General features: G+C 37.0%; 1 protein-coding gene across 1 annotated transcript in view; it reads right to left on the reverse strand.

Annotated features, from left to right (window-relative positions):
• Positions 1-26340, reverse strand: part of ESR1 (estrogen receptor 1) — a 160277-nt gene that overhangs the window by 109564 nt on the left and 24373 nt on the right. The window contains 1 exon segment of the mRNA XM_066179081.1: positions 23022-23149. Within this exon segment, the coding sequence (XP_066035178.1) occupies positions 23022-23149 (128 nt within the window).

The following is a 26340-nucleotide window of genomic DNA, read 5'->3' on the forward strand; positions in this document are numbered from 1 at the left end:
GCTGAAAGTATGCCAGAGAGTGTGAGAGAAAAAAAAGAGAGTGTGTGCATGTTCTCTTAAAGTGGGCGACCATGCATCTGCAGACACTCACGAAACAGCAAGTAAGCATAGCTCTCAGCAGCCAGGCTGCAGGGCTGAAATGAATGGCAGTTACAAGTTTAAGCCAGTCACCCTTACACATTTCATTTTGCGCTTTGAAATATGTAGAAAAGGCATTATCTCTAATTAAGCTGCATAATCTGAGAATTAATGTGAATCTACCTGCCATAAAAAGTATCCACAAAATGGAGTTTGAATTTTTATCTAAAGCATTATCCAACATGTATGCTCTGTTAAAACTAATATATTGACATGAAATAAAATGCTCCAGTGTAATAGCTATGCAGAAGATGGAAAACGGAAGTGACCAAACAGAGTAGTGACTTCTGAGTGTGCCCTGTGCTTTGTACATGCAATTTTTAAGAACCTCATTAATTATTTTTGGGAGTTGTTGTGTTTCCAGGCAGTCAAATATTTAAAATTTCCATCAGATGCAAACAGCATTAAACATACTGTAGGGTTAACTAGAACCACTGTCACTTCTGCTGTGTACCATTTAAACTAGGGACCCTATGAGCAGCTCTCCATAAGCCACAGCCCTCTCACTGGAAGGCTCAGCAATAGACAGCTGCAGTATCCATGCAGCACACAGCCTTCTACACATCTTGAGAAAAAAAAATGTGAGTGCCACAAACAAGATCTTGGGGATTGGCTGAGAATCTCTGTGACAGCGTCCTGTAATGCCTGACTTACTTTTCCTGTGGAAGAAAAGCAAGAGAGCAAGAAAGGGCAAGGGTGAGGTGGGGGGGCGTGTCAAGCCAAATCCCATGAAGAAGCTGAATTTTTGATTTTTGTGTACTGAAAAAAAAAAAAATCCAGCTTACTATATATTACTATATAATATATACTTACTATATACTTACTATATATATGATTCTGCTTACTATATATGGGATTTTTGATATAAAGAAACTAGGAAATGCAACAAGTTATCAGAGGGTTCTTTTCTTTCTTGTCCTACCTGGTAAAGACTGCGCTGCCTGCTCCAAATTAACAAACACTGCTACTTTACCCTGCTTTTGAGATGGCATTAGGCCCACCCACCCATGGACTCGCCTCTCAGAAGAATGAGATCTAGGTTCCTAAAACCTGGTATTTGTGCTTAAAGGTCAGGACTTACTTCACAACTCACTTTAATCTGATCTATTACATGTCAGATTTTACATGCTCTAGAATATGGAAATATTACAGTATGAGAATGGGTACAGGATATAGCAATAGCATTTAGCGCTATTTAGCAAAAGGTTTATGCAAAGGTTTGGTTTTTCTAAATCCTACATCATGTATGCCTTTAAAACTATGCAGATCTCGTACAGAAGATCTTGCCTCATTCACTCTGGGTTTTTTGTTTTAAATTGCACGTAGTAACAAGAGAGAGTAAATAAAAACACAAATTGGCTGCAGCACCTTCCTTTCCAGTCCTAGACAGATGTGTTCAAAAGGGGGAAATCTACGTATTCAGATCTAGTAATTTCTCAACTATTGTGTATTCAGCTGCAGCCAAGCTGCCCTATGTATTTCTCTCACCTTAATGAAGATCTAATATTGTTTTGGAGTTGCTGAGCACACACTACAGGAGATACATAGATACATAAAAATAGAGAGGAACTAGTTCTACAAAATCTGAATATCTGCTAACTTGAGATCAGGTACAGATTGGGGGTTTTGCTATATTTCTGAAGTTAGGGAAGATACAAATAAAGTTTGGCTCTGAGCCACCCAGATTTATGCCTGCACAGGAAGGAAAGAAAACAGCACTTAATGAATGCTGAAGTAGGAGGCACTAGTCCACTGTGACTGAGGAGCACTACAGACATGTTAGCAAAGGTCAGACCAGAAACGTATCTTCATACACAGGGATTTTTAATGAGAAATAGCTGTGATGAAACAGTGAGGACTCCAGCACTGCACTTCTCATGAAAATGAGAAACTAATAGTACAGATAAATGAAAGTGACAGATTAAATCCCGTGTTCGCCTTTTAAAAATTTCAGCCTTTCTGTTTTCTAGATAGGCCAGAGTTTCAGCGCTCAACTCAGATTTTCCAGAGTGGGAAATTTACCCTGATTACACCAACAAAATAACACATGCAGCAACATTAAAACTAAATCACATTTCTGTGGTTAAACTAGCATCATTTACAGCTGAAAACTATTTAGGTATTTTTCTAATGGCAAATTCTTCTTATTTTGATTAATTGATGAATGGTTTGCATCTATTTTTTTTTTTTAATTTGTTGACAAATGACAACCGTACTTAGATTAAGTTAGCAGACTATGCATGCTGCAGTTTGGCTCGACAGGATCACAGGTCCAACACTTCAAAACTGGAACACAGCTTAGAAAAACCCCAAAAGTAGCCTTCCTCCACTGATGACAAATACTGTGGAAACAGTGAAGCAATCTCAGAAACAGAAAAAAGAAAACAAATAACTAAAAAGTATAGAAGATATTATTTTGACTAATCTAAATAATTGGAAGGAAGTTTGGGGATTTTCAGCGCCATTAATATAAATAATTTTCTATTGACTACAAGTCCTGAAAAGCAGTCAGAAAATGGTAACAAAGTAAGTTCACTTTATTGGATTAAAAAAAAAAAAAAACTAAAGGAAAAAGGAACAGTCTGAACATATTTTGCATTTTGGAGAAGACAAAACAGAAGTTTGAGGGAAAAGGAGATAAATCAAAAAATACTATGTAAAGTATATTATGCAAAAGTATATACTCAACGTATAGACATGCATATATAAGTACCTGTATAAATTAAATATATAAATATACACAAAGGCTATTAAACTTAAATGAAAATTTAAAGATAGCAAAACTCCATTCTAGAACAGGCATTTTTCAGCAGTAGCTTTAGTAAGTACTGCAACAAAAAATGGTAAACTCAGAGCATATACTATAAATTTTCCATAAATCTGCTGACAGTGAAAGACCATAAACTTTGTCACTTTGGTTCCACAGCTATAAAGATAGAAGCTTTTTTTAGCTGCTGCAATTAAAGAAGAATCTATTGTACATAACAGGAGGAACATTATGTTTTTCCAAGATTCCACAGTAACATTACAGAGAAATTATGTTGTGTTTAGTCCAGTGAGGAAACTCCTCAAGACAGACTGCTGGAGAACAGCACCATCTACCCCACTACTTATAAATCTTCTCTGGGGAAAAAAAAATACAAAAAATTAAAGGTCTTGATACCACTAGGCAAATGAGGCATGCTTAAAAATTCCTTGGGCTCTAAGGAGAGATAAGTGCTGCTGTTAGTGGAAGTTTTGAACATTTAAAGTTTTATAAGTTGATGCAAATATGTATACTTCTTTTTTCCCCTACTCCCAAATAACTCATTAGAACTAGCCATGGATGGATGTAAGATTTCTAACCCTAAATTTTTGGTTTAGATTGATTTTCCTGTTAAAAAGGGAGCTTCTGCTTTCACATGTCAAATGTAAGTAGAGGCTTTGAAAAAAATTGGTCAAAGTAGTTCTTGTTGCAAATGGGGAACTGTTGAATACAATCATTCCACATATATGTTTATTAATTTACAAAATTTAAATATGTCTTCAATTTTATCTGTCATTTGTATGAAAGACCTATTGCATACTCTGAAATTATCTGTGTAAACACAAGAAATATCAGGCTAGGATGTCAGCATATCTTTTTTGTTAAGTATTCTGACATATTAAGACTTTGTTTACACCTATTTATGACTCTATAAGATTTTAGCCATTCAGTTGGAAATTCTGTGTGGCAGTGATGACTCAGTGATAATAATTTGGAAGTATCTGAGCCAATTGGAAAGAAATTATTTGCTTTTCCCTCTTTAGAGATTTCTAGAAACCCTGTTTTGAAATAAGAAATCCTTTTGCTGCAGCAAATAAGGAGTTTGGAGCAGGAACCCTGAATCTGGCAGGGAGCTGAAACTGTGTGTCACAGAACTGCCTTTTGCTATTCCTCTGAAACTCCATCCACCTTTGGTCAATTTTTCTACCCTTGAAAAAATTTTAAGTTTTTAAGAGTTAAGATTTCTAAAAGCTCTTTCCTTGCTGAGTCTGCTCTCCTCTCTTTCAGATCTTAGTCCTGATTCAACTGAGCATGAAACCTACCGAAAGAATGAATGACATGCTGGAGTCCAAACTACTATAAATACAGAATGCTTTCCCCTTTCATTACTCTTTTGGGGCAGAGTAATAGTCTGAGATTAAGGGCAGATTACTGTGTCAGTTACAAGACTGAATTTCAGACCCCAGATGTACAGACTGAATTTCCTGAAACGAAAACGGGACACCACCTCCCTTTTCAATTCAGCATTAGAAAACAACATGTTAAAACATACCCTTTTCTGAAGGAGTAGAAGACATCCTGTAATATAAGTAGCTTGTGCATTTTTTCAGTTTTTTGTAAAACTCCCTCAAAGATGGGAGAGGATAAAACTAAGTAATTCTGCCTGGCTCATATAGAATTAATGGCTTGCTACATATGTAAAATGGGCCAAAATACCTGAGTATTCTGGACAAACTCAGAAGATATTAGCAAATACTGATGTTTCAAAGAGTTAGTAGATGTTTTAAGGGATGCAGAAAGACAGAAGTAAAAAAGAACATTTCTCTGCTTTCCCACACAAAATGTTAACTATTTGTGAACAAGGATGTTCACTGGTAGAAAAGCAATGATGTGTTAATTTAAGATTAAGCAACATTCCATGCTTAATAACAAACAGAACATCCAAAAAAATTATTTCTCATAGACCTAGCTTTATTTAAAAGCCAGAATGAGCTGGGAAATGCAAAATGGTAGCTTAGCATCCCACGTTTAGAGAAAAATTGAATGGACTGACTGATCACCATGTTCACTAGCGTTAGTCTAGCAAGAAAACTATTTTTCGGATGTCTTGCAATTGGCTTAAGAGTGAGGCATCTTCAAAATTATCAAATATTCCTATGCCTGAGCTCCCAAAACCAGAAATAAGACACCTGCTTAATCCATTTATGTGATGAATCTCATAAACAAAACTTGAGAGTTTTGTTTATGAGATTAAAGGAATGAAAGCCAGTCCAGATTCCCCTACTGAGCCTTCTTATCCTTAAGGAGACCAGCATTCCCACCCAGCCTGGTGTCATCTGCAAACTGATTGAGAGGGCACTCAATTTGTCCAGATCAACAACAAAGATGTTGAACAGGATCAGCACCAACACTGAACCCTGAGGAACAGCACTTGTGACCAGCTGCCAGCTGGAGGTGACTTCATTTTAGTATTTATAGAAAAAACTTTTACTCTCATTTATGGCTGCAGACAAATAAAACTCTGCTTGGGCTTTGGCCCTTCCAATTTCCCCCCTGCATAACCTCATGACATCCTTGTGGTCCTCCTAAGCTCCAGAGATCCCAATATGGTCTGGATATATAAGGACAGGCTCAGGTAACAGGGCCTTCTCAACTTGTAAGAAAAAAGACTCAGTAATACCTTACTGCTATCTACAACCATCTGAAAAAAGAATACAGAGAAAATACAGAGACCAACACTTCTTGGAGGTGCATGGTCACAGCCCAAGGGGCAACAGGACACAAGATGGACTATGGGAAATTCTGATTCAGTATTAAATGTGATTTTTTTATATTAGGAATGATATAATACTGGAACAGGCTGTTCAGAGATGCTGGAATTCCTCTGAGGATGAGGCTCAACTTTGAGTTCAAGACTTAACTGGACAAGTCCCTGAGTAGCCTGATTTAAACCTTTTTTGAGCAGGGGTTTGGACTAGATGGTACTTTGATATCCCTTCCAATTCATTCCATGATTCTATGCACCTGGTGCACAGACCTGCACTGAAATACTCAGGAGATTAATTACCTTGGTGATGATGGTCTGTTTCCCCATTTTCCACAGAGGTCTGATTTCAAGATCTTGCATGTTTCATGAGTTAGGAAAGAAAAAAATTCTACTGGCCTCACTGAATCTTTTCAGAATTTCTGTAAACTACTCCAGTCCTTATCCAAAACATCTTTGCTCCCATTGCCTTAGCAATGGGCCCACCTGTTCTCAGCAGTCAATGGCACACTGTATTTGCACATTCACTAAGACATTGGCAATAAATAATCAGCCATCTTTTGTGGCTTACACAAAAAAAAAAAAAAAAAAAAAAAAAAAACACAACACAACAACAACAACAACAAAACCAGCTGCCTTTTTTTGATGGAGATAACTCTCTGAAAGACTCATTCTGAAGTGTCATTGTTCCCCTGTGTCAATGTTTCTCCATGTATACATATGACGCAGGTACCTTACAGTAAAGTGACCAGAGTGTCCAAGTATTTAGAAAGTAGAGCCTAACCCCAAAATGAAAGAAAAAAGTATAAAATCAGTCTTATGACATGACCTGGTTTCTTCACTCATTTCTCTTCATTAATGGTATTCAAATACACTAACTTTGGTTTTAACATCTACACATTCACATTTCCTCCCTAGAAGTCGATCCTCCAATTGAAAGGTCCTTGTGATGAGGCTAACCCTGTCACCTCAACCAGTTATATTTACTGTGACCCTGAGGCCAAGAAAATTCTTCACCCAAATTACTTAGAAAAGTTTTGCTGTTTTCAGCATCCCATTTTTGTCTACCAGACACTGGTAGCAAAAGTCCCTCACTTTCTGGGCATCTTCTGGTACTTGGATTTGCTTTATTTACTCCCCTAATCACTGCCAATCAATCTCTGCTATTGCAGCATGCCTACATGTACCTGTGAATAATCTGCAGTCAGCACATCAAGTCCTCTTGCATGCCTTAGGTTCTCCCTATCTGCTTAGAAATTATTACAGAGCCACTGGACTGTTGCCAGTGCCACACAAGGAATGGGTCTCAGTTTACCTTTCGGCCTATTCTCACAAATCTAAAGTCCAAGAGGAAGAGTTCACAATGAGTATCAGTTGTTGAACTAATCAGTGTTGCTATGCATGTTTCTGTATTCTCCCCCTCATGTCAAGAATGGGCTTGTTATTGCCACTACCAGACCAGACACAGCTACAGCCACATCTGAGTGGTTCATTGCTGCCATTAGTCATCCCTCTGGACCACACTCTAGAAAAACACAGTCAGACAGCAAGTGTTCACTAAAAATTACCATGTCTAGCGGGAAGGTACTGGCTGCAATTGTCCTGTGCTATTGTCCTGATCCCAAGCAAAGCAGAAAATTCAATATTCTAAGGAAAAAAGTATGGTAGATATTGGAGGAAAAAATGCTATGAGTTAATTCAACAAACCTCTGTAGACTGGAGATGTGTTTTCTGCTCTTGTCTACTACTCAAAATTTTCTATCACAAGTTAAGAAAATATTTCTTAATTCTAACAAAAAATCCAGACCTTCTACAAAAGAATTCTCAGCAAGAGGTTTCCTCAGAAGACACAATTCCATTTAAGTGGCAGAAATGTACCGTCTATATTAAAAGGTGCATTTTGGAGCTAATTAGTGGCTTCTTCCATAACAGACATAGAAAAGACATGCACAAACAGAATGATCTTGACATGAATTCTTGAAAGGCATTTTCTGATGTGTTCACTTTTTTTTTTTAAAGTGATGAAGAATGTATCAAATATATAGTCCTAAATAAGGCTGTGCTATATATCTTCCATGATAATTTGAATCAGTTGTTGACTCCACGGAAACAGATCATGGTGAGCTAAATTATGAGTTTAAGTGCTTTCCTGGATCAAGGCCTAAGTCTGATCCTCATATACACATCATCTCCAACCATCAGAGAAATTCAAAACTGACACTGGTTATATCTCATTTTCGGGAATAACATGCAAGCTTTACATAATTCTGGTTCTGTGATATATCCTTCTTACTCCTGAATTTTTGAAACTGACCTAACAAGCCTACAAGAACGGTCAATGGAATCTGAGTGAAAAACCAATGCGAAACATTCAGTTCTATCATGATTGTTATTTGTACTCAGGAGCACATAAGATCACCATCAGAAATTAGGTTCTTGTTGTGCTAAGTACAAGGTATACTTAGAACAAAGAATGTTTACTCAATAGCCCAGATTTAAATATATCATTGACTAAATGCAGCACCCTTAAAGCACAAGTGTCTCCATTTCTCCACAAAAATCAAATAGACCTGGTAGTGTATCGCTTGCTTCTGTTTAGAAGTTGCATTGTTTAATAAAACAGGTCTGTTTTCTAAACTCTAAATATAAAATCTTTTGATCAACAATTCAAACAATTCAGCATTTTCAAATACAAGAAACCTGTACAGAACTGATGAATTAGCACTAGCAACAATTGTTCAAAAAAATCAGGGAGCAGCAAAGAGAGCAATCACATATGACACTCACAAACCATAATGTAACTGAAGCATCAACATATGCTACAGCTGTTGAAGCATTCTGTTCTTGGCAGAACAATCACAAGTAAAGGCAAAAACACACGACTTCAGTGCAGTCTAACCAGTACCTCGTAGAAAACAGCAATCATCAGCAATGCACCAGCACGACGAGATGGGAAATAAAACCCACACACAAAACAAAAAAAGAAAAAAAAAAAGCAAGAAAGAAAAAAGAAATGTAGTATTAGAGAAAACCTAGGCTTCTTGTTGGAGAAAACTTTCAAAGTCTATGCTTCTGTAGAAAGACAAAAATGCATTGTCATCTGTCAAGCGGAACAAATAGGACCTTAGTGATTCAGTAACAGTTGCATTCTCTTGGCAGATATTAGCTTGTTTAAGGCAGGGAAGATCAAAGGAAATGACTAGATGCCAACAAACGGGAGAAAAAAGGTCAAAGTTATTTATTATTTCAGCATTCCCCTATCTTTATTTGTTCTTCCACCGTTTTCATTGTTTTGTGCAACAAGATGGAGGTCTTTCTGAAACACAGCCATCAGTAATTTAATGAAATGGCTCTTTTGCAATACAGGCTCTTCTGTAAGTTCAGAAGTCCCATCAGATCAACTGGTCTCCTATCCATAAGGAGTGAGTGAAATAGACAGTTCCACATACTCATTTAGCACAATGGCATACAAGCCACAGAAATTATTATTAATGGATTACAAAACCAGAAAGAATGAACAAAAATCACTGGCATTAGAAATGTCAAATTTAGGAATATTGATATTTGATTTGACGTCAAATTATAGGAAAACCAGAGTTAATATTAACTAGTAACAGAATTGAGGTTACAGTTGCAAAACCTTTAAAAGCAGCAAACACTGCTGTCCAGAGATCTCTTATACCTGTTGTAAATTAACTGAAATTTTTAAGCAGCTTTTTTGTCCTTGGAAAAATACCAATAAATTTTAATTTCTTATTATGTAACTAAGAGAAAGGTTCATTCCTAGTAATTCCTAAAGGAGCATTTGCCACAGTCAGAACCTCAGCAATGCATCACTTGTGCAACATGACAGAGAAAGGGCAGATCTGTACTGTGCAGAGACAACTGATACAGAGACTCCCAAGCCATCTTTACCTCACTCTACACTGAAATGTGAAGAAAGACTGCTGCTAGCAAGGTGCCATGCTCTGGATTATTAACCCCTGTCTCACAAGACAGCATATTGCTAGTACAGTTATACTGCCTTCTACACCAGGTTACTAATTACCAACAACTAATTCAGGCAGTGATGTTGCACAATTCTTTCTACCACACTCCTTCAAGTAACATAGGTATACTTAGGAAGACCTCTTGATGGAAAATAAAAATACTCAGTAGTGTAGACTCTATTGATTCTTCTCCTTTGAGTACAAATAGTCCTGGCATCATTAGAGCTATAGGGACTGGCGACACACTACAGAATCAATGTGGTGACATCGTGGATGTCACCAGGAAGGCTGGAGTCCCTACAAGGAGGTTAGCATGCAGAGGCCAGTGTCACCCACCCTCATCAGAGGTGGCTGAGAAATGAAGAGGTGACAATGAAGATGCTGAAAGCATCTTCCTCAGGAAAGTACCGCCTTTAATGAGCTACGGGTCAGTAAAGATCAAGGCTTTTTTTAACCTAGTGAAAATAAGACAGACCTGCAGATTCTCTGCAATTGTATTATAAACAGTTGTAATATTTCATGAGATAAGTTTGGCATGTGCCAAACAGCACTAGCCCAAAATATTCCTGAGCTTGAGACATTAAAAAATTACAGAACCATTACTACTATTTAGTTTGCATTCATCCACTGCTTTGTGGAAACTATTAGCACAGATGCAAGCTATTCCAGAACAATTGGTCCAGCTGCCTAGAAATTATCATGGGTGTATATGATTTATGTTTATTGCTAAAGCTCCTGGCTTTTAGGTTTGATCCAAAAAACTGGTTTGCAGTCTACTTGTTAGATGACAAAGCTCAAGAGTAATGCAAACTGCTGAAGCCTGGGCATGCCTCACTCCCAGCAGCTTCAGCATGACTTGAGTATGCACAGTGAGCTGCTGGGCACTTCTGACCTGAAATGGTCAAGGGAGCATTTGGAATGCACATAGGAAACACATGCCTGCTACAGCATTCAGGGAATTCACCTTCCTGAAAGCCAGCCTGTAAAGTCAATCTTTCATGCTTCTCAGGGTCTTAAAAAGAATAATTTTGCCATACAGCTCAAGTGATTTAGCAGTGAACTGTTTGTCCAAAGTGGTTATATCCTTCCTCTTGCCTTCACATTCCTGCATCTTTCATGCTTCTAGTCTGGAAACTGACATTAGCAAAAAGTTCTTGTTGTTTTTGAAAGGTGAGTATCATTCTGGTGCAGCTCATGAGCCAGATTAGAAGAAACTGCAGGAGCACATGGCCAGAATGAAGAGAGAGACCACAGCAGCAGGAAGCCCTTAGATTAATTAAACAGTGGACTCAATGAGCCAAAGCAGAAAGGATGTAAACTCTGAAAGGGATGTGTCCACCACACATTCAAATTGGTCATGATGAAGCCGAATCAAATACACCACGGGCTACATATACCTTTTACACGGTATATTTATTTTCTATTATCTGTATTAAACTATACTGTCCTTAATCAATGATTTTTTTTAACCTAAAGATTCACTGTTTGCAAAAGCATAAATGGTCCCTGCTTAATATCAAGTAGTATTTTGTTTTTCACAAGTTTTTATGAGAAGATTCAGTTCACTTTTTACACATTTCTATGCAAAAAAACAAGTGCAAGATGAGCTACTTATGAGGAACTTTTGCATGTTTGTGATTAGCCAATGTTGACAAAGAATAATATAAATAACTACTACTAAAATGATGACTCAATTTCACAATTACACTGAGTCCTGACTTCTTTTACTAGAAGAGAAATATTTATCCAGGATATATATTATTCCTTTTTTAAGTTAAATAAATATGAAGTTAATTTCAATACCTGTGACACACCAAAAACTGTTCATCCGTAATATTAATACTAAAAATTTTTCTTCAGTTAAAGGTAGTTTCACATTTGATTTAAAAGATTGCTGGAGACAAAATGCTAGGGTTAGCAATTCATCACTTTGCTCCAATATAGGAGCAACTCCTCCATGCCCATATTTCATTTTGTCAGAGAAAGATTGAATATGAGTAGATCAAATTACAACAATACCTATTATTATTCATACTATCATTGAAAGCCTGCATCTACTACTGAAGAAGAAAAATGCTTGTCCTTGCTTTCCACCATCATTGGTCACTGACCATTAACCAGAAGAGCTCCATAGCCGTAATATGAACTTCAGCCTGCAAAATCTGCACTGCACAGAAAGCACATGCTTAGTACCCATGACTAATAACAAAGGCCCGACATTTCAGTCTTCAGATATTAAAAGGCACTAGGATGTATTCTCTTACGTAATCTGGATCCTGACACATAATATACCTCAGCAAAATATTTGGAAGTGGAAGTTGGTATTTCCATTTAAAATTTTATCCTTCAATATTCACAGTTCTAGTTGAGATAAAATTTACTTTGTGTCTTACATATATTTTAGGGAGCCAATTTTGAGAGACTGATCTCCACTGAATATCTGTGTAAGGCTGTGAAACATATTTACTGAAAAAAGGAACTGTGGGAAAATATTGGACAAGTATTTCTCTTAAGCTTATACCATAAATCAGTTTTAGAATTGAAACAGTACTTAAATTTATTCCTAGTGTGGAATTTGACTATGCTTAACAATACTGCAACAGTTTCAAGTGTAGATGCCATGTGTTTTTAAAGGCTGCACTGGCTGTCAGGTAGTATTTTGGGCTACATACAAAAATGGTTGCTTATCAGTCCACAATGTATGTTGAATATTGATGACTTGTAAAGATATATCCAACTTCACTGTGTGGAACCCATGCTCCAAAAATTTCCAGCATACAATTTTACCAGTGGGAATTCTTGTTTAACGACTTCATACACGGCTTATTTTCTCAGGCATTTCAACCCATTCTTCCCTATAAAGTATTCTTAACTTGCTATTCACTGTTCATTATCAAATAACATAAAACATACTTTTATGCAAAAATTAAAAGCTCTGTTAAAAATCTAGACCTGCTTTGTGACAAAACAAATATATGCTGAATGCAGATGGTTAGTTATTTTAGCTGAGGTATCCAGACTGCATAAAATCACTCTTGATAAAACCGAGTTAAATTTGTCAATACTTGAAAAGTAACTCGCAAACTTGCATGATGAGCATAACTGTATCCTCACTTAAATCAATGAATAAATAATATGGCCCTTCTCATTAAAAAGGGGGGAGGGGTTATTCTAATGCAAGGTTGTATTACTTTGTGCTATTTCTGCTTTGAAATTTTGATTCTGAGAAAATACAGGAGGCAAATGCTCTTACAAACCCTCACTGACAGAATTATCAGTTGATTTTTGACTCTTTCACTAGTTACCTACATTCTGAATTCAAGAAAAAAAACAAACGATCATAAAAGACCCTGTTGCAACAATGTTCAAACTCCAGCAAAGTTGCACAGTTTTTATTTTGTCAAGTGTACAGTTTCTGTTTTGAAGCGTTAAACTGTCATTTATTTTAATCTCTCAAACATTGTCAGTAGCCATTGATGCCATACCACTTCTACCTGACACCTTTCACTCTCATGGATGGAAGTCCATGATGGAAAACAGAATAATCTTAACCATTTTAAACACATTCTAGGTACTTGTGTTCATTTTACAGAGCATCAACAAAATGTATTCACTTGCACTTCATGTTCTCTTCCTTTAATAAATATAGCAACTTCACAGTCATATTTGGAAATAACCAGGCTTTCTATCAAAAGCCATCCAATTTCAAGAAAATACGTAGAGGCAAGAACTACAGCATTCTAAAATATTTTATTTATTTCTACCTAAATATGTTAAAAAAAATTAACATGGAGTTCATTGCTTAAAATAATTTATAGCTGCAAACACTGTAATAAATAAGCCAGGGTGTGAAGCACAGTAACACTCTATAAAAATACTGATTTCAGGCAAAGCTTTCAAACACAATCATTTTTTTCTAAAAAACCCCAGATATGCTGATCTTGAAACAGCATTTGCAAGACAAAATACCTGGCCTACACAGGAAATGGGACACAAGCAGTAGAGCCATTTACTTCCTACTTTAGGTAAGTTACTTAATAGCTTCACATCACCAGCTTCCTTTCTCCTAAGCCAAAGAAACTCCATTAAAACATCCTTCCTGACTGAAACTACAACACCACAAACTTGAAGAATATTCTCAAGTAGAGTTTCATAGGCTCACATTGCTTAAAAATGAAACTTGTAAAGAAGCAATCAAAAGAGATCACTGTGAACAATCCCAGTCTGAAAATTCAGATACTATAATCTTACCTCAAAGAAATTGAAGTACCTGTAACACCACAGAAACCACCCTCCAGAAGAAGCGGTAACTTTCTTCCAGACAGAAATGCAACATGAATGTTCATAAAAATTGAGGCCTGATCATCTCCCAGAAGCCAAAGGCTTGAAAACCCTGCCAAGGTCATCATTTCTTCAATTAAACAGCAAGATGCCTATCTGCAGCTAAGTGGCCGGTGATGCTTGTCACTGCATCATCTCATTTGCTCTCCAGAATCTTTGAATTCCACATGAATTCCTTTCCTAATTCTACCTATGTACTCAGATCTTGCTCCATTTACAGACTATCCCTAGGTAATTATGTATTATGCCAACAGAAAAATTAATCAATTGAATAACCTTCATTTTAAGGAAGACCAGAGGTCAGAATTATTAAGTGTGAACAAAGAGCCACAAAACAGCATAACATTTTTGTATGCATAACGAGCACACATCTAGAGCACTTTGAACATAGGAAAATGTTGTTCAATAGATTTAAATTTTCCATATCTAAATATATGCAAGCAAAATTTTTATTTTCTTCAATTCTGAATCATCTTAAATTGTCAAAGAGAGACTTCTGAACCTTTTGGCATTGCTACATCAGTGCCTTGTACTGACAAGAAGTCTGAAGAAAAAGATGACGAGAGCCAGACTGCACAAATGTCTTCATCAACACGTCTAAGAGTAACAGTTAAGCCAATGTGTAAAAACTTTCCTTTATTTACTTCCACATATTCTTGCAAAAACATCCAAATTGTATGCAGGTCAGGTTGCTTTTGGGACTACAGAAATTCCTTCAGACACACACAAAAAAATTCTGTGCAATTCATATAGTTACCAATCTGCTATGCATAATACTCAAAACCAGTATTTTGCACTCAATTCAGTAGCCTAAATACAGCCACTTCACCTCATTTAGGTCTCTCTAGGACACCCAAGACACTACACGAGGCTGGCACATATGACCTCAGAGTGACCACCTTTGACCTTTGGAGGAGCCATGTGTGGGCAAGTGGCAGTGACATCTCAGGGGCCATTGTGCTTGCATTGGTCAGCACAGACACACACATACATAGCAAGTTAAAAGGTTTTCCTTCACCTTTTACTACCTATTTTTCATTTTTCTACTTCCTGGTGAGGTATGGCCCACTGTGTTCAGAAACTACACAGGCAATGTTGTTTGTGTTTTCATCTGGCATTAAGGTTCTCCTTCTACTTAATGTTTTATTACCACGTCCTATATGGAATTTCAAATAAATTTCAAATCCATCACTTCCATTTAACTTGTACCTCACATAAATTGAAGACAAATTTAGTAAAGATGAAGTTATCATAACACCTATCCACATTTTTTTTTAAATATACCTATAGTAACATAAGTATTTTTAAAAATGCTTTGGTTTCTGGAACAAAATTGTCTGTTATTAGCTTTCCAAAGAGAAATTGTTTTCTTCTTGCATTATCAGTGTGTTTTATTTTTAAAAATAGCAAATTCGGATAATATTAAGATTAAAATTTGACATAGAGTTCTTTTCTGTGATGTTTTATATTAATAAACCAAAGGCAGAAGTAAAAGCATTAATTTTCCTTTTCAAGACTACTGTCGATGTTTTGCATTCAATTATTCAACAAGTCATAATTTATCTGGAGACTTACTGATCATCTACAACTGACTGAAAGATACATCCAAAACAAACTACAAGAAAATTTAATCACACTCTATCAGTTTTCCAAAATGACCAAAAGCACAGTTTTGGGGACACCAAGGAGGTTCAAATGTACTGACTTTGCATGACTCAAAGGCGCTATATTTAGGCATGAGAATAGGTGATAGACAAAGCTAGTGCTTTGTGGAAAAGTAAATCATTGGTCAGTTGAAAACAGATAAATTTGAAATCTTTACTCAAAAAAGCTGTTTAAATTTATCTTGGAAGATAACTGGATAGAAACAGAACAGACTGGAAGTAACTGGAGAAGTGAAGCCATACTGGTGCAGATGCAGAATCCCCACAGCCCTGTAATACTTTCTTCAGCAACAGCAGCTACAAATGGATGTTCAGGGAATGAAAAGAACAATATATGTGATATTTCTTCTGTATATTCTCCTAGCTTCTATTTTCTGCTCACAGGATATGATGAGCCTAATCCAGTTATCTATTCAACAATCCTCAATGGAACTATCTTCCAAGTTGTTTTCATTTTCCCTTCAACCTCTACAAACTGTTTCTACCTATAACAGCCTTCATCAGAGAATCTCACAAATGCCTGCTGTGCAGGAAATTACTTCCTTTTGCTTGTTCTGATCATGGTTTTTTGAAGTTTCACTGCTCGGTCTAGGTGTCATTCTCCTTTCAGAATAACATCTTCACACTCAGTCCCTATCCATTCTCTTCATTTAATTCAAAACTGGGATCCAAAAATACACATCAAACCAACTCTGAAGACTCTTTGAGGAACCTGAAATCACTAAACATCTCTCTGCTTTATATGAAAAATTATTGCTTTTTCTCCTTTGGTACAGCACTGAATCCATTTTTTCTTAGCAGCTGAGTTCCCAGTTTCCTGACTCAAGCAAGCTGGAATGCACAGAAGAGGAAAAATAGCAAAAAAATTCTCTCTGGACAATTTGGAAGGAGTGCTCTGAACACGCCTAACACATCCATACAGTAAAACAAAGCTTAACACAAGTTAGTTACTTATTTTATATTTTGTTTTATTTTTAGGTGATGAAAGTATGAACAGAAGCCAGACTGCAGCCTGGTGGTTGGAAATTTCACCAGAGAAAATAAAAACTTGCATTTTGGTCCTGCTCCCAGAACTACTTGTGATTTATTCAAAGCTTTTATATAAAACTCACAAAATAAGTTTTAGATGAAGACCAAAATGCACAACTGCCCTGGTTTAACCAAGGTAAACAATACAGGAGGACTAATGATTTCCCTGGTGGTCCATTAAAGCCCAAGCAGCTTCATGTGAAGTATATGTGCTAGGATGGTCTACAGCACCAAGAGAGAACAGCAGGCTCCAAAACCTGCTGGGGCAAGGTACACAGCCATCCCTTGCCAACATTAAGGCAAGGTTTCTGCCTGTGAAAGAGACAGAGTCTGGAAAAATTGCTCAGTAGATCACTAGGTAAAATTTGTTAAATACAAAAAAGATTTATTTATACTTCTGATAACTCTCTGAACTCATCCTTCCTTGAACACATAGCTAAATGTGAGGTCAAAGAAACAGAGTTCCCATATTCTCATTATGGTCCTAGAGGACAATGATAATAACACACATAAAACATAGAAAGGCAATTACAAAGTGCTGTCTTATTTTCTGGGTAGTGGAATTAAGGTATTACTTTTCCATGAGGAATGGTTTTCCAACCAAAACCAGAAACTACTTCTCACCAGAACATTTATCCTCATTAATGATTAGCTTCCTCTCAAATTTTAAACTAACAGTTATTTTTATGCCTAAACTACCAAGAAAATTTTAATAGTTTGGTGAGTGATGAAAAAAAAGAAAGAATTTTCAAGTGAATCAGCACATCACTCAACCTAGCTTAGGTTTATATATGTACCTGTGATTGCAAAAGCACTCTGGTGTTGTAATGCCATGAAAAGCAATAGCTAGATTGCTTCTAGTTTGTTTACTTATCCTCACTAAAGAAGGCTGCAGCACTTAGTAAAAAAAACATTTATCCATGACCCTTCTTTGTCTGACAGATCCAAAATATTTCACTTCGCTATGTCCCAATTTCATATACATCCTGTAAGTTCATAGCACCTCACCCACTCAGTCTCACAGTACAATTGATATGCTAGCACCAGGCAGTGCTCTCAGAACAGTTATAGACATTAAATGGCATTAATATTTTTCCCCATACAACACAGGGACGTGGCAGGGTTTGTCAAAGCACTTTAGCAAGAGAGCAGGATGAAACCTAGAAAACAGACGTTTTCCACTTTCTTGATCTAAGTGTGTTTTCTCATTGAATATCATCCATCAACAGTGTATGACTCAAAGGCTACTACTGCATAGAATACAGTTTTGCATGGTCCAAAATTTTAAGAAACCTGAAATTGAAAAAGTCCCCTTTGAAAACCAGAAATTATTCCACCAATAATCCTGTCAGCCAACTGTGCAATCATGTGTCTGGTGCTCAGAAGTAGTCAATATCAACGGAAAAGCTTCCTGTTAAACAGAGATTAAGGCATGGCAGAAGGTACTACTGCACTATAATCCAGGTATCTCTCTCAGCATTTCATTGGAGCATCTGTAGCCAAACCAGATGAAACCGCATGGAGACGGGGTCGGGTTAGGCAAAATAGTCTGAGAGCCACTCAAAGTGGTTTAATAAATAAATTTTAAAAATATTTTACCCTTAGACATATTTTACAATTGTATTATATTCTTCTTCTAGCTATTTAGCAAGAGCAGTCATTTTCCATACAGGAATCCTCCCACTATACTAGAGGAGTCCTAGGAAAACTACCATATTCAATATTCACTATTCTGAATGCACAAGGGGGAAAAAAAGAAAAAAACTCTTACTTCAAAATAAGACTTTATTGTTTGAAAATTGCTACAAAATATCTTTTGCCTATATTCCAGGTACAATTTTAAATTTTAACCATACCTTGCTTTTCTCAATATATAAAAAAAATCTAAAGATATGCAAATCACTGACCAGTCTGTTGCCACAGCTTTCAACTGCATTGGGAGCCATCATGCAGTTCAATGACTCTGAAACCATTTCAGGTAACATTTTCTACGATGCAAGTTCCATTAAGTGATTCATCGTCCAAAACGTCAAACGCTCATCTTCCCCAGTGTGTCTAGTGATTCCAGCAGGAATACTGTTTTGAGAACTAAATCAAATGTTTAAAAATCTTATCCTACACATGGGTTAAACTGATCACACTGTTTCATCATCAGAATAGATCAAATCTATTGCTAGTTAATAATATTACAGTGGCATTGTGGTTACTCAGGTGCTAATTAAAATCTAGCTGTACTATTTAAATCCCATCTGTTCTCTCTTCCTCCCTTACCCTGTTGGGAGATTGGTTGGAATATTCATGGCCACAAGAGTAAGTCATGTCCTGTAAAGATGGGTATCTGATTAATACAAGAGAAGATGCAGGAAAACAAAGTTGCACTGCTATTGTGCAACAACTATGGACAGAGTTCATAAATTCCTTAAAGTTGTTATCACAGTTTGAAACTTGGATTAAACAGAGATCTTGCACACCCTTAGACTTCCCAAATTTCAGGCAATTTTTGTTTCTGTTTTCCAATTTTTCAACATTCTAAAATTGTAGGCAAATGAATCAGTATTTTCTGGTTGGGTATGCTTCAAGCACTCTTCTCAATCCTACACAGTGTTTCCCTATTTCAACATCTGAGGATTACATTTGATCTTCTTGCCCCAATATTACAGACAGATCACGGTTGCTTGGTTCCCTCAATATTCTTTCCAGAACCATTGTTTTCTGAGACACAGAATAAGATTATAATAAATGTGCAAATATAAGACTTGCTTGGCTAATTCTATGATTCACGTTCAAGCTCTGCTTTGCTGACTCACTGTATTGCTAAACTTCTAATGTCAATCCTGGGATCACTGCTGGAGTGATCCAACCAGCTTAGAGTAAGGACGGCAAATTTGGCTGAGTTTCCCAGGAAACACAAGCACAGCACTCAGCCCCATTTGCTGTAGGGTTCTCTTCAGATAGACAGTATGCAAGCATTCTCAGTTTACTTTTCCCCTTCCAGGGTATTTCTATTCTCCTGAACCCGAAGGACTTGTGTCTTCTTCACTTGCAGCCAGGCACAGAAATGCAAGTCTTATCACCCAGGTAAACAGGCACACCCCTTTCACTATCCAACACACAAAATATGTTAAGAATTGTGCCTTGGTGCCACATGGGTGACGAGTCCCAGCACCGTGGTATGGATGCAAACACTCATTCTAGTGTGGACTCATTTTGGATTAGTTCATGGGTGTGGTCAATAAAGATAAGGTAAGAACAACCTAAGACTTTATTTACTTTGAAGCAGACATACCATTGTTAAGTCCAGAATATAGTTACATGGAGTAATACTGCACCAAATCATCTAGATGAATGAAAATTTTCTTGCAGGCAAACTAAACTCTACTGGAAAAGGGGATAAAAACAGTGTTTGTCATAGGACTGAAAAAAGTTCTCTACAAATAAGTTTGCCTCTACTTGCTTAAGAGCCACTGTAGATAGGCACATTCATTCTCATACTTTCCTAGCTTAATTTACAGAATCTCTGAAGAGTTTGCTGGTTTTTACTTTAAAGAAAATGCTAAAGTATTCTTGTCACAATGATACCTGAATGACTAGGAGACAATTAACTGAAATATGCACAAATCTGCCCAGAATTAACACTTTCAGCAGACAAAGTAGTGCATCACTGCTACAATGCCCAGACAACCAGCATTTATGACAGACCATTATCACTAGCAACAAAATTCAGTGTTGACAATGGAAAGCATATGTGAAACAGCACATTGCTTTAAGATGATTCATTCTAATCCCATTGAAGACATTAGTAGCTTGGCTTCAAACTTAAATTAGAACATTTTAAGACCTTAAAAATGAAAATTAGGAAACAAGTCTGGAGCTAGCAATGCTGGTTGTAAAAAAATCCATTAGAATTACAAAAGGAACACTCTCTAGAAAAATTGCAAAAGGGAGGTATTTGTATAACAGCAGATAAAAACTGGCATTGACTGAATATAAGTCATAATCACTACCATTTGAAACGCAAATTCTGCGGGGGGAAAAAAAACAAACCACCAAAAAAAAAACAAAAAAAAACCCCCAAAAACCCAACCTATTAAAAAACCCCTCAGACACATTTAATTATCCACTCACAAAAACCATGTAACAGTTGTTCTATGATAAAATCCCATGTTATTTTTCATATCCGAATAAGGTCAGTTTTCTAAGGTGTGGAGGAATTAAGTGGGAAATATCACTTTTTTGAAAGATTCAACTAGATCACTGAAGACAACAACTCTTTCAGTTAGATTTCCTAGTCTATCCAAATTTGTAGAAAATACAAAATAGTAGATGTTTAGAATGTTCTCTGGGGGATCCACTGTAGGAAAGTAATGAAGCAGAAAGTGGCATGCCCTGGAGCACTAAGGTTATAAATTTTTAAAAAGGCAATATGCTGAGCCATGTTGTATAGGAAAATGGGCAACTGTCCAAATTAGGAATAGGTAGATGTGAATTACTTGCACTTACCTTCGATTTCAGCACTGGAAAAGCTGTCTTAGAGTGTTTACTTTTAGAATATTCTTACCAGAATGTATCACATGAAATTTGAATGTCATAAAGATGTATTTTAAAATTAATATAAAGACAAAAAATTTTATAAAATTTGAAAAATCATTTCAGGACTTAGCTATCAAAGTCTAAGTGCTATGGCTCTACCAGCTGTATATACAAACAACAGTGGATGTTAGTATTCTTTTGGACAGGGCAGGGAGGGGCTAAGTGATAGATAATCATTTATTAACCACAAGTCTGGTTTGCAAAAGGAACCTCCTACACAGAGAATAAATAAATTTTGACCTCTTAAGAATATTGGTCTGAAGTGACAGCAAATTTGAAGTCAAAAAACTTTCATGGCTACATTATACTACATATACATTTCCAGTGCTTACAGAAGAGACAGCAAATACAGAGAAAGCATAGAAACATAGACTTCCGAGGGGTAGCTAGCCAATGTATCTGGATATATGCCAAGAATCTGGAATGAAAAAGGGATAAAGAGCATGAAGTTTTACAGATTTAGAACTGTAAAACTGTTCACTGCACTAGATGACCACTGTTCTGAAAATGGCCGATGCCTATGCTTTTTTCTCATTTAACACTCTCAGTGGGTTTTTGGAAGATACTTCTGCTTAATGTTGAATCACCCTCATGTATAATATCAGCTGTAGACTGTCTTTTATCAGTGAATACAATTTCAAAATCCCCCCTTTAATGGAAATAAACCTCAGAATTCTGGAGCACAGTAGTGCTGGCAGCTGTTAGCAGAAATGTCAACTTTCTGGGTTGAGGAATGTAGGGTAGACATCCATAGCTCCTAAGACAACTGGCACAAGTGCACTAGCCTAATTGGCCTCCTACAAACAAAGTCTGTCAGGCAGAAATTGCCATGGGAGACCCTGGAACTTCCCTCCTCTGAAATGAGATGTCACCTTCCTTCCCTCCACTCCTGATGAATGGAGCCATCAACACAGAACAAAAAGTACAAAATATGAACTCCACACACGGACATCTGCATATCGCACCCTTTGCACAACTATACCACTACTTTTATTTAAAAAGCTCGAGCATTTCAGATTATTTAAAGAACAGTCCTATGAAGCCTACACAGAGAGTGGCCTAGTCTGACAATGCACTATGTTTCCCTTGCACTGTAATTTGGCCAGCATCATGCACTGAATCTTTTCCTTAATTTCAAAATTGGAGAGTTCTGCCATCCTCCTTGATTACCAGTCACTAAACTTGGCATTCAGCTTACTTGCCTTTCAGGCCACCCCTAACTCACACTGCTGATAATATATTGAAAAAGAAAGATACCGATGCTAACTCAGGGAGCCTCTAAGTGGAAAACTGCTGGATAGAGAACGTGCATTCTTTGGAAATATTATAATAAACTGATTACATTCTTATATATTTAAATATGCATCTCTTTTTACCACTGCTGGAAACAGGACTTTGTGCTATATAAATATCTGATCTGACCTGGTATGGCCTTTCTTTTGTACCTGGAGTTCATTCTAACCCAACTGCTAAGCCTTATATATTACCTAACTTTTGTTTCAGAGATGAAATAAAATCACTTTCATCTCATAGATTAGAGGGCTGCAAGTTATAAGCAGATAGCATCTCATCTATGTGAGAAAAGCTTTTTAGAATTGTTCCACATCCATTGATGAAAACACATAGGGAAAAAAAAGCTTTTTTAAAAAAGAGCCAAGTACACAGGCAAGAATTAGCTAGCCTATGTGATATATTTTTAACTAGTTTATCAAAACCAGAGAAATCTCAGACTGGTGAGGATCGTGCCATAATGTTCTTACCATCCACAGAATTCAGCCTTGCAGATATACCTTCATGAACACTGTTCTCAGAGCCCAGGAAGAGTCCTTCCTCTAGCTTCTCATACTGTAGAAACCTGTCATGTTCACATGAGATCCTGACTCGTTTCCTAAAAAGAATCCTGTTTAAATGAAATGTAAATTTATTCCTCTGGAAACCTCTAAAAGCTAAAAAAATTAGTTTCAACCGATTATTAACAAAACCTCAAAAGCTTCGCAAAACTTATGGGCAAGCACAAAGTGCAGAAACAACGCCACAAAAGCAGGAGTATCGCTCAACACAGACACAGACTCTGAGGGCCCAGCTAAACCTGGCCCAGATTACAGTAACTCATTTCCACAGTCACAGGTGACAGGCAGCCCAAAGTGACCCACGGTCATAATGACATTCTCACATTCGAGAGGACAGAAGACATAACGGCTTCATGTTTGCAAACAGTGGTGAACACTATGATTAAAATTAAACAAGGGCAAGTGTTAAGAGAAATGAAACCAGGGGTGTAACAATACATGGCTATCTGAGCCCTCGAGCACAGAAAGGCAAAATGGCAACCTGTGGCAAGATTTCCAGCGTGACAGGGCAGAGACAGATCCAAACTGGGGTCTGCTCAGCCATGACCATGCCATGGGACAGGAGCACAAACACTTTACATCTGAAAGGGCTAATCTTGCCCAGAAAAAAAACTCCTACAAAGCCCACACCTACTTCTCCTTTTGCAGTTATCTAAACAAGCTTCTGTGTTATAATCACTACCATGATGCTGGACATTTGTGCTGTTCTAGCCATATTTTACTTCTCTCTTACATACTTTCTCTGCTTGTGTCTGATAACTCTATTTAGTTTTTCCCAAGCAGTATGTTCCTCACCCACAAGAAAAAAGGGGGAAAGGTGCAAGAGATAAGAGTTAGTACAAGAGTTATACCTTCTCTCTGGAAAATAGAAAGTTACTGCATCACATAAAAGGAAACAAACAAGAGAAAATGGATTGAGAAAAATGTCAGACCAGAGATACTCTTCCCACAGATAACTCTTCAGGGCACTCAGCAGCACACAGCAAACGTCCCATTATCCCATATGTTCTTACAAAATGAACCCATGTGGATTCCTTCCCATTAATCCTACACACTACTGTTACCTCAGAAATGCATGTTATTTGCATGAGTAAGAGTGGTGGAAATTAAGTTAAAAATATATCCAGCTTTTCATCTGTCAGTGTTGAATATCTAGTTGTATAATTTCCTAGAAATCAGAAAGAAGATGGGCAAATTATTTTCACCTAAGAGTAATGAAAAAAGAAGACAGTTACTATATATCAGGATGTATTGAAGCATTAAGATATTGGTAATACTGGAAAGAAACCTGATTACTGTCGCTATTTGGTTACTAAAGGTTAAAAGAAAGAGAGTTGTATTTTTGCTTCTAGTTTTTAAATGGATCAAGATTAATTAAATCACTAAGAAAAGTTAAATACGAATCAAGTTAGCTTTTGGTGATATAATTCCATTTTCTCTCTCTAGGCATTCTTCTGACCTTGTTTGCCTAAGTAGCAAATTTTCATTCTATTCTTGAGGCCCTTTTCCAGCTTCTTCCTTACTAAATTATCATAATCCTGTGTGAACTGAGGCAAAATCTCAGATGTTCATGCAGCAATAAGATGATCTGGTAGGTAGATGAAACCTACAAAAAGGTTTCTGGCAGTAAACATGTAGGAAAAGAAGAGACTACTTCAGGATGAGAACACTCATGCTGAAAAGCGTGCTATGACTCTCCTGCAAGACACTTGAAGGTGACTGGACATTTGCTGCCTGTGGATATTAGAGAACCATGGGGAAAAGAGAAAAGGTGGGGGTTTGGGGTTTGGTTTTCATTTTATTTTGGGTTCTTTGTTTGCTTGGTGTTTTTAGTTGGGCTGTTTGTTTGGTTTTGGGTTTGGGGTTTTTTTAAACATCTCTCCTAAGTCAGGGATGCATGGAAATTCAGAGCAGTATTTCTGAGATAGAAGGTGGTTAGGAAACACTCATCTATATTTTTACGCAGATAATGCATGATCCCAAGGAAGAGCTGAATTGAGGCAGAAAAAAATATAGGTTCCTATGAAACCAGTAGAGGACCAGAATTTCAGTGGTGGCATTTTCTGAATGCTCACAGTATTTTGCTCAGAATCAGAATGAGAAGTGAAGTACCAAGATTTACACCTACCTCAGAATATGGCAGAAAGAATGGACCAAGGTTCAGAATCATTAGAAATTGAGTCTGCTTCATCAAAATAAAGGAACCTTCAGCTGAAGAAAGCAGGAAAAAATCAACTGCTGCTTAAAATTAAGAAAGAAGATCATGAGAAAGATTTTAAACAAATTAAAAAGCATTTAAATTCCAGTGTGGGAAAAGATACCACACCATATGAGGTAACAACTCTGTTACAGATGACAAAGAGAAAATTCAGCGCAATCAGTACCAGCTGACAGGAGTTGTCAAACAGGCAAAAAGAAAACAAGCTGGCACTTTAAACACAGTGCCAAAAGAACAAAATTCAGTACACGTGCTTCCACATGAATACTGTAAGCATAAGAAATATGTTGATAGCACTGCTATATCTAGCCCTAAATTAAGGCACAGACATCCTGGGCATATTGGAAACTAGCGAATAACCCCTGATGCTAGCACACAAAATAAACTGGAGAAAGTAAAGCAACCAGCTTTATCAGAAACAGATAGCAGATAGAAGCAGAACCTTTTGTAGAGCCTAATGAAAACAAATAGTTTTGAGCTAAGTACCTCAAAAAGTAGTACAGACTCTAGGGCTAGAAATATCAAGCCTACCCAAAAAGGATGAATGGGAGTCTGGGAGTCTGCTATTGGAATGGTGACATAGTCTCTGATGTGCTCAGGGATGTGAGGCAACACATACAGAAAACATGACAATGTGTCAGATTTTGGCTATCTCTACGTAGGTACAGAAAATGTATCAAGCAACAATACAATGACCAAATACCTTAAGTTATTGTTTCATGGCGCAAATAGATAGTCCTCAATAAAAGATGCACTGCATGGCTTGGTTCAAAAATCATGCACACTTAAACAGCCCATGTAGAACAGCAACCATTACATGCCTACAGACAGCAGAGGTATGAAATTCTAAATACCCATCACAATGCCCTCAGATCCAAAAGGACATAAAAATAAAGAGTCCTGTTAAAAAACCCCACAGGGAGAGCTAACTAAATCCTTAGAAGTGGTTTCTTGAGGACACCATCACAGGAACTGAGCCACTTAAGGAAAGGCTTGTGAGAAAGGGCAGAG

This window comes from Chamaea fasciata, unplaced genomic scaffold, assembly GCF_029207755.1.
Source record: "Chamaea fasciata isolate MVZ Bird 193981 ecotype frontalis unplaced genomic scaffold, bChaFas1.0.hap1 SCAF_3, whole genome shotgun sequence".
Taxonomy (NCBI): Eukaryota; Metazoa; Chordata; class Aves; order Passeriformes; family Sylviidae; genus Chamaea; species Chamaea fasciata.